Source organism: Danio aesculapii, chromosome 5 (genome assembly GCF_903798145.1).
Source record: "Danio aesculapii chromosome 5, fDanAes4.1, whole genome shotgun sequence".
Taxonomy (NCBI): Eukaryota; Metazoa; Chordata; class Actinopteri; order Cypriniformes; family Danionidae; genus Danio; species Danio aesculapii.
The window spans coordinates 33,186,629-33,199,143 of NC_079439.1; the positions used below are offsets into that span (position 1 = coordinate 33,186,629).

The following is a 12,515-nucleotide window of genomic DNA, read 5'->3' on the forward strand; positions in this document are numbered from 1 at the left end:
TTTTTTGTTTTCTTGTTATTAATTCAGGTTTTGTGTTATGTTTTGGATTCATGTAAAAAAACTACTAAAATAGGCTACTATTATTAAATATAATAATAATTATTGGATTTTATTCATATTATAATACAAAAAAAATTATTAATAAAGAACTGCACATTTTCACACAGAAGCTGTAAAGTTTCACCAAAATCTGAAAATTTATTGCCAAAAACGTTGATCGTGTCATGTTTATGAATTATGTCATTTTAAAACGTAGGCTGTAAACTGTTCTAGTTTTAATAAATGATAATAAGGGATAAATGATAAAAAAAAATGTATAGGGAAATAACAAAGGAATAAATAGAGTACTGTATGGACCCACATAAAGTTCGAGTAAAAAAGAAAAAGTTCTGGTTCCCACGTCTCACATCTCGCGATGGTCGTTGAAATGTTCGAGAGTCTACGGCATATAAATCCGCTATGTGTGAGTTTCAAGTGCGTCATTCTGATATCATGGCGGCGTCGCTGGCGAAGAAATGCGCGGCTCCGCAAATCCTCAAAACACTTTCAGCTCCAAACTTGAGGATGCAGTGTGGATATCACAAAAAGGTAAGCCGGTACGAGTCGTGGTCCGTGTGCTCTCTCGTTTGGTATCATATCTTTCAAGTGGTTTCCTGTGTGGTTTATATCCCGTGACCCGTGATATGCACGACAGTAAATCACACTGTACTGTCTGTCTCCACAGACAGGTGACCTATTGTGTTTCTTATGCTTTATCTGCCTACCAGCTTACTTCTTTAAGTCATCTGCAGTTCTTATGTTTAATATCTTATTCATGGTTGGTAAGCTATAATAGTTTACTAGTTACACAGAATGAGCCATGTTTTCTCTCCTTTTTATTTTACAAATTATATTTCTGTAAAGTAAAATAGCAAAATTAGTACAACATTATCTAGGTCAAAATTGAGGGACAATGGAGAGCAGCATTGACGTTTATTTGTCTTGCGTAACAATAAGCACATGATCCTGACAAAAAAAAAAACTTGGCCCCTCCAATAAACTTTATGTTTATTTCATTTTAAGGTCGTGGACCACTATGAGAACCCAAGAAATGTAGGATCTTTGGACAGAAATGCCAAGAATGTGGGCACCGGGTTGGTTGGTGCCCCTGCATGTGGAGATGTGATGAAACTTCAGGTAATCCTGTCTTTCTTAACAATAGGACCAGTCAATGAATAAATTCATGAATAGGAGCATTCTAGTAGTATTTTCTTTTTGTGTGGATGCTAGATGTCATTTTATATTAAGTAGGTGAATCTTAATGGATCTTAATTCTCTGCAGTGTATCTGAAGCCTGTGATGGGATTTAGGATTTAGACAGGACAAGTCTGCATATTTGAAATGATTGTATTTTAATTTATTGATTTGGAAAAAAGTTGATTTAGTGTTTGTTTATATAAGAGGGTCAAATAGAATACAAATAAAGTAATTATTTATAACAATATTATAATGATAATAACAAATTTAAAAGGACAGATAATCTCTAAACATGCCTCTAGCTACAGAAATGGCTAATTGCAAGACTTCTTCCACAGTTAAAGTGCATTTAATGAGCTAATAGCTTAAATAGCTAATTACTTAATTATAAAAACCATAATTAATAACTTATTTAAATAAACTCTAAATAAATTAAAAAATCACAAGTTTACACATTAAGCCGTTTTTTATAACAGCACGAATTGAAACATTTTGGTTTAACAAAATTAAGCATGTCATGATTACGCATTTTGTGCTTCTGAATAAGTGTCAAAAAATTATTGTAATCAACAAATTGATTGCCTGTTTTGACATTTTTTACCCTAATATTTATTTTTTAATTCCATTTTTTATATTATACTTAAAACATGATGACATATTTCAGTTGGCTTTCTTTAATGTTGTTAAAATGATATTCTAAAAGTTCATATTTTTGTTTCTTACTCATATTTTCTTTATTCTTGATTTGATTTACATTCAAACTGGAAACCAACAAACCATAATAAATTCTAGTATAATTTAATGTATTAAAGAGAGACTTTTGACAGTCTTTGTGTCTCTGTAGTGTATTTACTCTGTTCTTTCTGTCTCCAGGAGTAAAAATGCTTCTCTAAGCATTTGGAGCATTATTTAAGCATTATTTTTATTGTAAATAACTAATACATTTATTTGTTTACTAATATGAAATGGTAAATATAAATAAACATAGTAAAGGAAAATATGTTAATATTAATTAATTAATTAATACATATTCATATTTATCAATTATATATTTTCTTTAATATTTGGAGAATATATTCATATTTTAATGAATATTAGATACATTTAGCTTTTTAACAATAATAATAATAATTATTATTAATAATAAATAAGTTATTATTATTATTATTATTGGGGATAATAATAACAATAATAACAATAAAAAAAAATTACTGATAAATAGATACATTCTATGATGAATTGCAGTAGCCTGATCGTTTCATATTTAAGATCAGTGTGCAGATCAGTTCAAATACTGATGATAAAAACTCATGCCTTCTGCAGTTTATTCAGTATATATGCATTAGTAGTCCACATTGTTTGCACTGAATTTAGCTGTTGCTTTTCCCCACTTAGATCGAGGTGGATGAAGCTGGGAAGATTGTGAATGCAAAGTTCAAAACTTTTGGCTGTGGCTCTGCCATTGCTTCCAGCTCTTTGGCTACTGAGTGGGTGAAAGGCAAATCTGTAAGCAGAAATGCCATTTTTATTAGTTCTTTGGAAGCTTTATAATCTTCATTTTAACAAAATTAACCTGAACTGAACACATTTGTCTAAACGTCAAACCTAAAAAGTCTTGTGGTTGGCTTGCATGTACAGGTCGATGAGGCCCTCAAGATAAAAAACACAGAGATCGCTAAAGAGCTTAGCCTTCCTCCAGTCAAACTGCACTGCTCGAGTAAGAATTTTAATGTTCATTTTTGCTTAACAATATTTGCTTGTGTTATGATTGCTGTTCAGGTTGATAACAGTAACGCATTGTTTCTACATATAAGATGTTTGGCTGACCTTGTTTTCTGTGCTATGCAGTGCTGGCAGAGGATGCCATTAAAGCAGCTTTGGCCGACTACCGTCTGAAACAGGAAGGTGAACCGGGTGAGGAGACGGCTGTGGCCCGCAACTAGGAGGCACATTTGATCCTCTATCTAAATCAGTGATTATCAACTGGTGCTTAATAACCAAATGAGGTTTCAGACTGCTCGGATTGAGTCGTGGGCAATAGGGAAATGAAACTGCTAAATGCCAGTATCAAAATGTGAACAAATATACATGCATAGTTAAAACAGCCAGGATATTGTTTTGTTGGAAGAGAATAATGCATGCAGTTTCATTGTGTGACGGATTTTGCGTATTGTTGGGTCTACACCGTTCACTCCGAAACATCATTTAGCTCTTGAAAGCAAACCATTTGAGAAATCCTCCTGATGAGTTTAGACCAAAGCTCTCCAACTCTTGCACTGTAGCCAGTCTTTTAAACGCACAATAAAAGCACTGAATTTTACTGTCAGATCTGTATTTGTTGTAATGAAAGAATGTTAGTTGTTTCACTTGCTAGCTGAATACGCACACAGATTATCTTATTGGATTATGTTAGTTTGAAGGGACAGAAACGTGATGTGATTTATGCTGAAGATGGCCGTTCAAACATTAATATCTTAAAAATAAAGCATATTGTAAAACTGAATCACGTGAGTGTTGGATTTGATACTGCATATCCATGTGTTGAAGAAATATCAAGCACATTCAGTCATAACAACACACGACGTGCGCTGCCACACAATAAAAGCCATCGTTTTTTCCCTAGCCATCCGTGAGGGTAACATGCTCTTTCTACGTTTCTATTTCTGCAACAACAGCATAAACTAGTTTACTAGTTGATTATATTGCTTTTATCAGTGTTAAATGTTATTATTGTGTGTTTGAACACCATTTTACATGCCGCTTATTGCCAAATTGAAAGCGCCAGCAGATAGTTTACCCCAGATCTTGAAAATAAACAGAATCACCATAGATGGCGCTGTTTTGCACTATTTTTTTAAAGTCTAAAACAACAAGCAGCAGCAACATAAAATATTTAAAGGATTTAATTTTTAAAAAAAATAAATGGTTGGTTGAACAGTATTCAAATGTTTCTACTATATCACCAACATACACCCCCACACTCTCCTCATAACTTAACACCCCCACACTCTCCTCATAACTTATACTCCCCATAATCACTGCACCGTTTACCATTTGCAAATATAAAATTGTACATTGCACTTTGTGTCACTAGTTCATCTTAAATTGTACATATCCACTGCACATACAGTATACATTTGTAATTATGTTCTTATCTATCTGTTTGGTTCTCATTATTATTAGCAACCTGTAAATACAGTTGAGGTCAGAATTATTAGCACCACTGAATTATTATTTGACCTTAAAATGGTTTGTAAAAAATTAATAACTGCTTTTATTATAGCTGAAATAAAGCAAATAAAACTTTCTCCAGAAGAAAAAATATTATCAGACGTACTGTGAATTTTTTTTTTTGCTTGTAAACATAATTTGGGAAATATTAAAAAAAGGAAAAAATTCATGGGGGGGCTAATAATTCTGACTTGTATATTCATCTATTGTAAATCTCTGTTCATAGTTAAAACAACCTGTATATAATGTTCATAGTACATCCATCTGTAAATATCACCATAGTTTTTCTATAGTTGTATAACTTATACCTGTATCCTACACTTACTGCTATTGCACTCCTGGATAGACATACACTGCATTTCGTTGCCTTACTTGTACATGTGTAATGACATTAATGTTGAATCTAATCTAATATCTGAAGTAAACTGACAATAGTTGTGGAGAGTTTACAGCTTTGGCTAGTATTTGTATTTTAATTAAGCCTAAGTGCAAACTATAACATATAAATCAAATCTCATAATGATTACAACAGTGAGTTTATATTGTTAGAAATAAAAAGCACATGTTGACACTAATATCTGACCATAGACTAAACTGGAAAGCGGCATGGGACTCATTTAGCAGCTGTGGCTGAATACCTCTCGACCTTGAAAGGAAATATTTAGAGCCAGACTATGTAAACAATAACCTGGCTCACAGCAAAACTATTTTTTACACTGAGACTCGTCTCCTTAATTGGAGTAGCAAGTGTGCTTTATTTCTTTGTGAGCGTGGGTCTGTATGCAGTGCATACAGATTAGATGAGACATACTGTAAAATAGCTTTCTTCTCTTATAAGCCACCTACTTAAGCTTTTCAGACTGTTAACATTATTAAAGATAGTAAAGCAAATGGCATTTCCGAAGCAGGCTGAAGCACAACCTAAAGTGAATATTTAAACAACATATAGTCACCCTCAAGTGGTTCCAAACCTTATTATTTTATTTGACACAAAATAAAATTTGAAGAAGGTAAAGGGACTAAGCCGAAAAGAAAATTAATGAATGAAAGAATGTTGGAAATAGTAGTCACTGCCCAGCAGGCGCACATCATCATAAGACATTAATATTAGGTTAGATTTAGGTCAACATCAGGTGACCAAAATTCAATGTCTAGCCAGCGTCTAAGCACAACATTATTTTGACTTCCATTAATGACGTCAAATTACGTTGATATTTGGTTGTGTTGGAAAGTGACCAAAATTCAACGTCTGATAGATGTCATAGTGGTAACGTCCACACAACGTCAAGGTGTAACATAAGTAGACGATATTTGGTTGATTTTAGGTTGGACATTGGACACTACTGTCAGCCTGACATTGGGTTCTGACGTCAACCCGATTTTCATTTCCAAACAAAATCCAATGTCCCCACGACAATGACATCATGTTATCGTCCTGTGCCTGCAGGGTGCCTTCCATTGTATTTTTTTCTACTTCGGATGTCAGCGACTATTAGTTTTTTAACATTATCTTCTTTTTTGCTGGAAGGAAAGAAACTTTGGTTGAGATTAAGTAAATGAGGACAGAACTTTCATTTCTGGGATGAACTGTCACTAAGGGCTGTGCAAATAATTGAAATCGAATCATAATTGCGATTTGAGACGCTGCGATTAGCTAATCGTAAGAGGCTGCGATATGGAATATATATATATATATGTATTATTTCATTTCTCCCGCACAGAGCAAATTTGTGACTTCCGTCTGTGATAGTCTTACTAGCCAATTGAGTGAGCATACTTTCATTCTGCCCAATCAGAATTTTTCAATCTGCCTCTTATCAGCCATGCTTGCTGAGTGTTCTGTATTTTCATAATTATTATATTTTTGTTTGAATAATAAGCTGCATTATCTCCCTGATTTGAGTTTAACTTGTTTACAGAAAGGTAAGGTCATTTTATTTGTGCTTACTGTTTGCTCTAGGGAAAAAATATTAAAATACTAATTAGGATAAAGGAAGGAGTAAGTTAATATCTTTTAGTTTCTTTTTTTTTAATAACACTCACTGCATTTGTAGCGTCAGAAGCTACGTTACAGATTATTGAGCTGAATCTTGACAACAAAATTAAATTGCAAATCAAATCACAATCGCAATATCTGTCAAAACAAAAGCTAGCGTTAGCGCACTAACATATGGTGGTTAGCGCGCTGACATATGGTGCAGTAGCACTTCAGGGCGTCCTGAGTTCGAATCCTGGCTCGTGGACATTTCCCATCCCTACCCCCTCTCTCTCCCACTTCACTTCCTGTCTGTAAAACTGTCCCATCCACTTAATAAAGGCCAAAAATAAATCTTTAAAAAAATAATAAAATTTTCCCCCAATTGCACAGCAAAAAGAGAATCATGACAACGAACAATTAAAATGCAGCTTTTATGATAAAGTCATGCCCAGCAGGCATCCGTTCGTAGCATTCATACCTAAAATAGCAATTTAAAACAGATTACATATGTTGTATATCGAAGTAAACATTCACCAACAATATTAAAGCCATATACACTTTCGGGAAAATCATGAAACTTCATACTACATTCTTCACTTTTACAATGCCGAAAAAACACACTTTGCTCTGTACTTGGGTTTCCTTCAAGGCTTTTAAAATGTCCACTTTAAAATGCTGTTTTCTCTTCGCTGATGAATGGAGAGCCTGAAGTAGCGACTTCCTGTTTGTTCATGTCCTCTTGTATCTCCAAATTCTCTGGCCCTGATGGATGTTTGCTCTCATCAGGGGGCCCAGAGTCCGAGAGGTCAGTCTTTTCCATGTCACAAGATGGGACGTCGTCCTGGGACCTGCTGGGGCTGATCTTTTCCACAGGATCATCAACAACAGACTCATTTGTGGTATTTTCCTCCAGCAAACCACAGCTCTCCTCTTGACTCAGCTCACACAGAGGACTTTCCTCTTCCTCTGCAGGTTTTTGGTCTTCTGCCACTTCACTCTTCTCCTTCCACGGACTCTTAAGTGGAGTTCTGAGGTTCTTGGTGGCCATCATGATGTCCTCCTGGAGCTGCCTGGCTGAATTCACCGGCTCCTCACTGGGGCTGGTGTTGGTTTTCTCCGGGACTTCGCTGAAGAAGCGTCCTCCTCCGGTCTTGTCTTGCTCATCCACATACATCTTTGAGGGAAAAGCACTGGGGTAGTAGGTGCTGACTTTACGTCGGCGACTCAAGATGGCGGCCGAGCAGAGGATAGTGAAGATTAGAAGGATTAACGTGGTAATGACGATTATGGGGAGGTGGTTCTCTTGTAAAAAATCTGCTGCTTGATTCCAGAATGGTTTGGTTTGTATATCTCCATCTACGGAGGTGGATTTCACTGAGTCATTGAGAAAGGAAGGAATGCTGGGTGTGAAATCCCCGTCTATGATCCCAGATTCCCACTGGCCACTGCCCTCCAAAGAGTCATTCAAAATGACTGGGGCGGCATTGCAGTAGTTCCCGGTTAGCAGAATGATGGGCAGACCGATGAGGCAGCGAAGAGCTGAGTGATCCATCCTGTGACTCAATACCTGTAGTGATTAAATAACACACAGCATTTTACGTTTTCATAGAGTCTAAATAGAACATTTTCATGTGTGTCACATGAGCTCCACGTGTTGAATTTGTGTTTCACATGGGATTTTAATGTGGGTTTGCACATGTATAACCCTCATGTAGTTTTTCTGTAAGAATATATTTTTTTACGCTAATAATAATAATAATTTCTTACATTTATATAGCACTTTTCTGAACACTCATAGCGCTTTACACATTTTTTGAGGGGGGAATCCCCTCATCCACCACCAATGTGCACCATCCACCTGGATGACGCAACGGCAGCCATATTGCACCAGACCGAACATCACTTACCAGGTGATTGATGGAGAGGAGACAGAGTGATGAAGCCAACTACGATATAGAGATGTTTAATAGGCCATGATGGACAGAGGCCAGTGGGCAAGTTTGGCCAGGATGCCGGGGTTAAATCCTACTCTTTTTCGAAGGACATGCTGGAATTTTTAATGACCACAGAGTGTCAGGACCTCACATCTGAAAGACAGCGCTCACTAAGCAGTATAGAGTCCCCTTCACTATTCTGGGGCTTTAGGACCCACACAGACTGCAGGTTGAGCGCTCCCTGCTGGTCTCACCACTTCCGGCAGCAACCTAGCTTTGCCATGTGGTCTCCCATCCAGGTACTGACTGAGTGCAGTCCTGTTTAGTTTCAGTGAGCAGTTGCAGAGAGCTAGCTGCCGGCAATATTATGTTCTTTTAAATTGATCTAGTTTATAATAATATTCCAATAACCTGTTTCAGGCGTAGCACGTGGGTAGCACGATCGCCTCACAGCAAGAAGGTCGCTGGTTTGAGCCTCGGCTTTGTCAGTTGACGTTTCTGTGTGGAGTTCGCTTGTTCTCCCCGTGTTCGTGTGGGTTTCCTCCGGGTGCTCCCGTTTCCGTCACAATTCCAAACACATGTGCTATAGGTGAATTGGGTAAGCTAAATTGTCCGTTGTGTATGTGTGTGAATGAGTGTGTATGGATGTTTCCCAGTGATGGGTTGCAGCTGTAAGGGCATCCGCTGCGTAAAACATGTGCTGGATAAGTTGGCGGTTCATTCCGCAGTGGCGACCCCAGATTAATAAAGGGACTAAGCCGAAAAGAAAATGAATGAATGAATGAATAAGCTGTGTCAGTAAGTGGATACATTTAATTTTCCCACACTGTACACTGTAAAAAATACTGGGTTCCACACAAATCCTTCATGTTGTTCATGTAGCACAAATTAATTAAGTTAACTCAATTGTTTTTAAAAACTTAAGTGGATTGAACATAAAAAAATTAAGTTGTCTCAAAAAACCATCAAGAATTGTGATGATTCACCTCATTTTAAATAATTAGACTGAACAAGCAGCAAAATCATTTTTGAGTGTAAAAAGTGATTAGTTGACTTATTTAAATAAAAATAAATAAATTGAAAAAAACTTTACTTTTAAAGTGAATAATTGACTTTTTAAAGTGTTTGGGTGACTCTCCTTTAAAATGTTTTGAAATAAGCCTGTTGCCTAAAATTTATAAGTAATATAAACTATATGCATATTTATATAATTTAATTAAGTCAATGGTTCCAAGTTACAACAGGTTAACTTTTTAAAGTAAACTCAACTTGTTGCTTTTTTAGGCAATGGGTTTACTCACTTCTTAGGTAAAAAAAAAACTGTTATCAAATTGAACTCAATATCGTTTATAATAATTAGTTTAAATTATAATTCCCACTTCATTGTTGCATTCATTTTCTGAAGTTGTCTTTCCTAAAATATAAGTTGAAAGAGCCACATGGAAACTTCACTGGATTCTGAGCCAGATGCATCATGTTCTGAGCAACTGCCATGTCTGTTCATTCCTTAGGCTTCATGAGCTCCTGTTTCAAAGTTCCCATTTCTACTACAATATGAGCTGAATAACCATCCTTAACTCTAGTTTCCATTTTTGCAAAGAGATAGGACATTGGACTCTACATTTTCCTGCGTTTGACATATGTCAAATTGTGCTGATGGAAAAACAGACTTTACGTTAACGTTTAATCCATTACTATCAATTAATACACCAATAAACTAAAACAAAGACTTTATTTCTCTTTTTCTATTATTCTATGATTTATTATTCTTTGATAATAATAATATATGGCATTTACTATAGTTAACTGTTAATACATGTTTGTTCAGAATTCATAACTGCTTTAATTATTAGAAATAATGCTCATTTATACAACTTAAATATTATTTTATGTATTAATAAGTGCAAAAGTTTACATTTAATCTGTAATCAAATTGTATCTAAAATATTTCCAAACTAATTTAATAGTCTTATTGTAAAGTGTTACCAACAACTTTAAAGTTCAATACAAATATTGTGTTTAAGACATTGTTTAAAAAAAGACTACAGAATCAAACTACGATGATTGGTTTCTTAAAACAAAGATCTTCAAATAACGGTTTTTCTGCTCCATCTGTGCTCAAGCTGAGGACTGTAATCATCACTGGGCATTTGGTGCACAATGGAAATAGTATCAAGCTCATGTGGCGCCTCATTCTCCAACACACATACACACACATAGCATTAATATTAGTCTCTGTCAGTGTTTTATACTGGCTTGGAAGCATTTCCAAACATCTAAATGCTCTGTCCTCAGTACATAAACTTCTATTTATTTACATCTTTACAGTCTTTTAAACAATTAAGCCAGAATCAACTTTTTGAGTCCGGCTATTCTTTGTCAGAGAAACAGTTTAAACTTAGTTTTAGCCACATGAACATTTTAAAGCTGTGCATTCCTAACATACTAAAAATAGAAAGCAGATGAAAGAGATGCTGAAATCTGACTTACTTTAGAGTTCTATAACATGCCGACAGAAGATGATCAGGCATTGAGAAGAAACGTCTGCTGTTTCCTCCTCTTAGACTGCAAGATGAAGAACTGCTGGACTGCTGAAGGGGGAAAGAAACTCCTGCGTTCCCCTCCTCCCCTTTTCTTCTTCTACTTCTTCTCCTGCTTCTTCTCTATCCCAGAAAGACTGGGTCATTTCCAGACACACTGTTCTCGTTAAAGCTGTTTTGGGGGAGAGCCGAGTTTTTCCCCCTCCTCTTGCCTGTGTGCACTGGAGAACTTCAAGCCACCAGATGTAGCATAGTTTGTCTCAACAAACTAAGGGGACTGTGAGGAATTTTCCTCCAGGTTTTCCTTTTCATCCAGTATCTTGAAGCTAAACTTAATGTACATTCCTCCAGTGTAAGCATTACATCTGAGGAGGAAATGCAGACGCTGATGGTCTCTTGTAAAACACTTTAGGGCTGTTTTTGGCCCTCAAAACAGAAGCTATCAGGTCTCAGAGGAAGAGTTTTATGTTTCCTGTGATCACATGATCCACAGGGGAGAAAACACATGTGCTGTGAGCCTCTGCAGGAACAATAGACAGGAATATATAGCACTGCCGCGGCAAAGAATTGTAATTTAATCTGCTGAAATTGATGGTAGGGTAAAAGGTATGGCGTCTGAGTATTGTTTACTGTCAAGACCACTTTTTTGAGTGTAGGCCGGCAAAAGTAAAATGTTAAAATACAAATCAAAAAAAAAAATGTATATATATATATATATATATATATATATATATATATATATATATATATATATATATATATATATATATATATATATATATATATATATATACAGTTGAAGTCAGAATTATTAGCCCCCCTTTGAATTTTCTGTTCTTTTTTAAATATTTCCCAAATGATGTTTAACAGAGCAAGGAAATTTTCACAGTATGTCTGATAATATTTTTTCTTCTGGAGAAAGTCTTATTTGTTTTATTTCGGCTAGAATAAAAGCAGTTTTTAATTTTTTTAAAACCATTTTAAGGTCAAAATTATTAGCCCCTTTTAAGCTATTTATTTTTTCGATAGTCTACAGAACAAACCATCGTTATACAATTACTTGCCTAATTACCCTAACCTGCCTAGTTAACCTAATTAACCTAGTTAAGCCTTTAAATGTCACTTTAAGTTGTATAGAAGTGTCTTGAAAAATATCTAGTCAAATATTATATACTGTCATCATGGCAAAGAGAAAATAAATCAGTCATTAGAAATAAGTTATTAAAACTATTATGTTTAGAAATATGTTGAAAAACTCTCCGTTAAACAGAAATTGGGGGGAAAAATAAACAGGGGGGCGAATAATTGTGACTTTAACAGTACAACAAATTTGTTAAGCCTAAATATTTAGTTTGAGTGTACACACAAAAAGCTTTATAGTTTGTCAGTATTGGATAAGGTTAAAATAGGATTTAATGGTTTTTAAAATGCAGTGGCATACGGGTGGACAAGTGACAGTTAAGTTAACCCAATACATTTTAAGGTATGTCAATATGTAGTTTATCATATAGGAGCTTTAAAATTAGTTTTCAATATGATGGCTCTTTTGAGACATCTTGGACTTATAATGACTTGTCAAGACATACAAGATCAGGA

The 12,515-nt window shown here is 35.3% G+C and overlaps 2 protein-coding genes across 2 annotated transcripts; one reads left to right on the forward strand and one right to left on the reverse strand.

Annotated features, from left to right (window-relative positions):
- Positions 1-470: 470 nt before the first annotated feature.
- iscub (iron-sulfur cluster assembly enzyme b) lies at positions 471-3,739 on the forward strand. Its single transcript, XM_056457976.1, has 5 exons — positions 471-588; positions 1,063-1,176; positions 2,632-2,742; positions 2,875-2,953; positions 3,085-3,739. Exons 1-5 carry the CDS (start codon positions 493-495, stop codon positions 3,177-3,179), a joined length of 495 nt encoding a protein of 164 aa, XP_056313951.1. The 5' UTR covers positions 471-492; the 3' UTR covers positions 3,180-3,739.
- A 3,118-nt stretch (positions 3,740-6,857) lies between these two features.
- Positions 6,858-11,077, reverse strand: tmem119b (transmembrane protein 119b). The gene is made up of 2 exons (XM_056457975.1): positions 10,870-11,077; positions 6,858-8,012 (listed from the first exon to the last, which is right to left on the reverse strand). Exon 2 carries the CDS (start codon positions 7,995-7,997, stop codon positions 7,113-7,115), a length of 885 nt encoding a protein of 294 aa, XP_056313950.1. The 5' UTR covers positions 7,998-8,012; positions 10,870-11,077; the 3' UTR covers positions 6,858-7,112.
- Between the last annotated feature and the right edge of the window lie 1,438 nt (positions 11,078-12,515).

Excerpts from the sequence above, each read along its gene's own strand:
- iscub (XM_056457976.1), top strand. The coding sequence starts at position 493 with ATGGCGGCGTCGCTGGCGAAGAAATGCGCGGCTCCGCAAATCCTCAAA. Across the intron at positions 589-1,062 it reads AGTGTGGATATCACAAAAAG|GTCGTGGACCACTATGAGAA; the intron begins GTAAGCCGGTAC and ends TTTCATTTTAAG. Across the intron at positions 2,954-3,084 it reads AGTCAAACTGCACTGCTCGA|TGCTGGCAGAGGATGCCATT; the intron begins GTAAGAATTTTA and ends TGTGCTATGCAG.
- tmem119b (XM_056457975.1), bottom strand. The coding sequence starts at position 7,997 with ATGGATCACTCAGCTCTTCGCTGCCTCATCGGTCTGCCCATCATTCTG.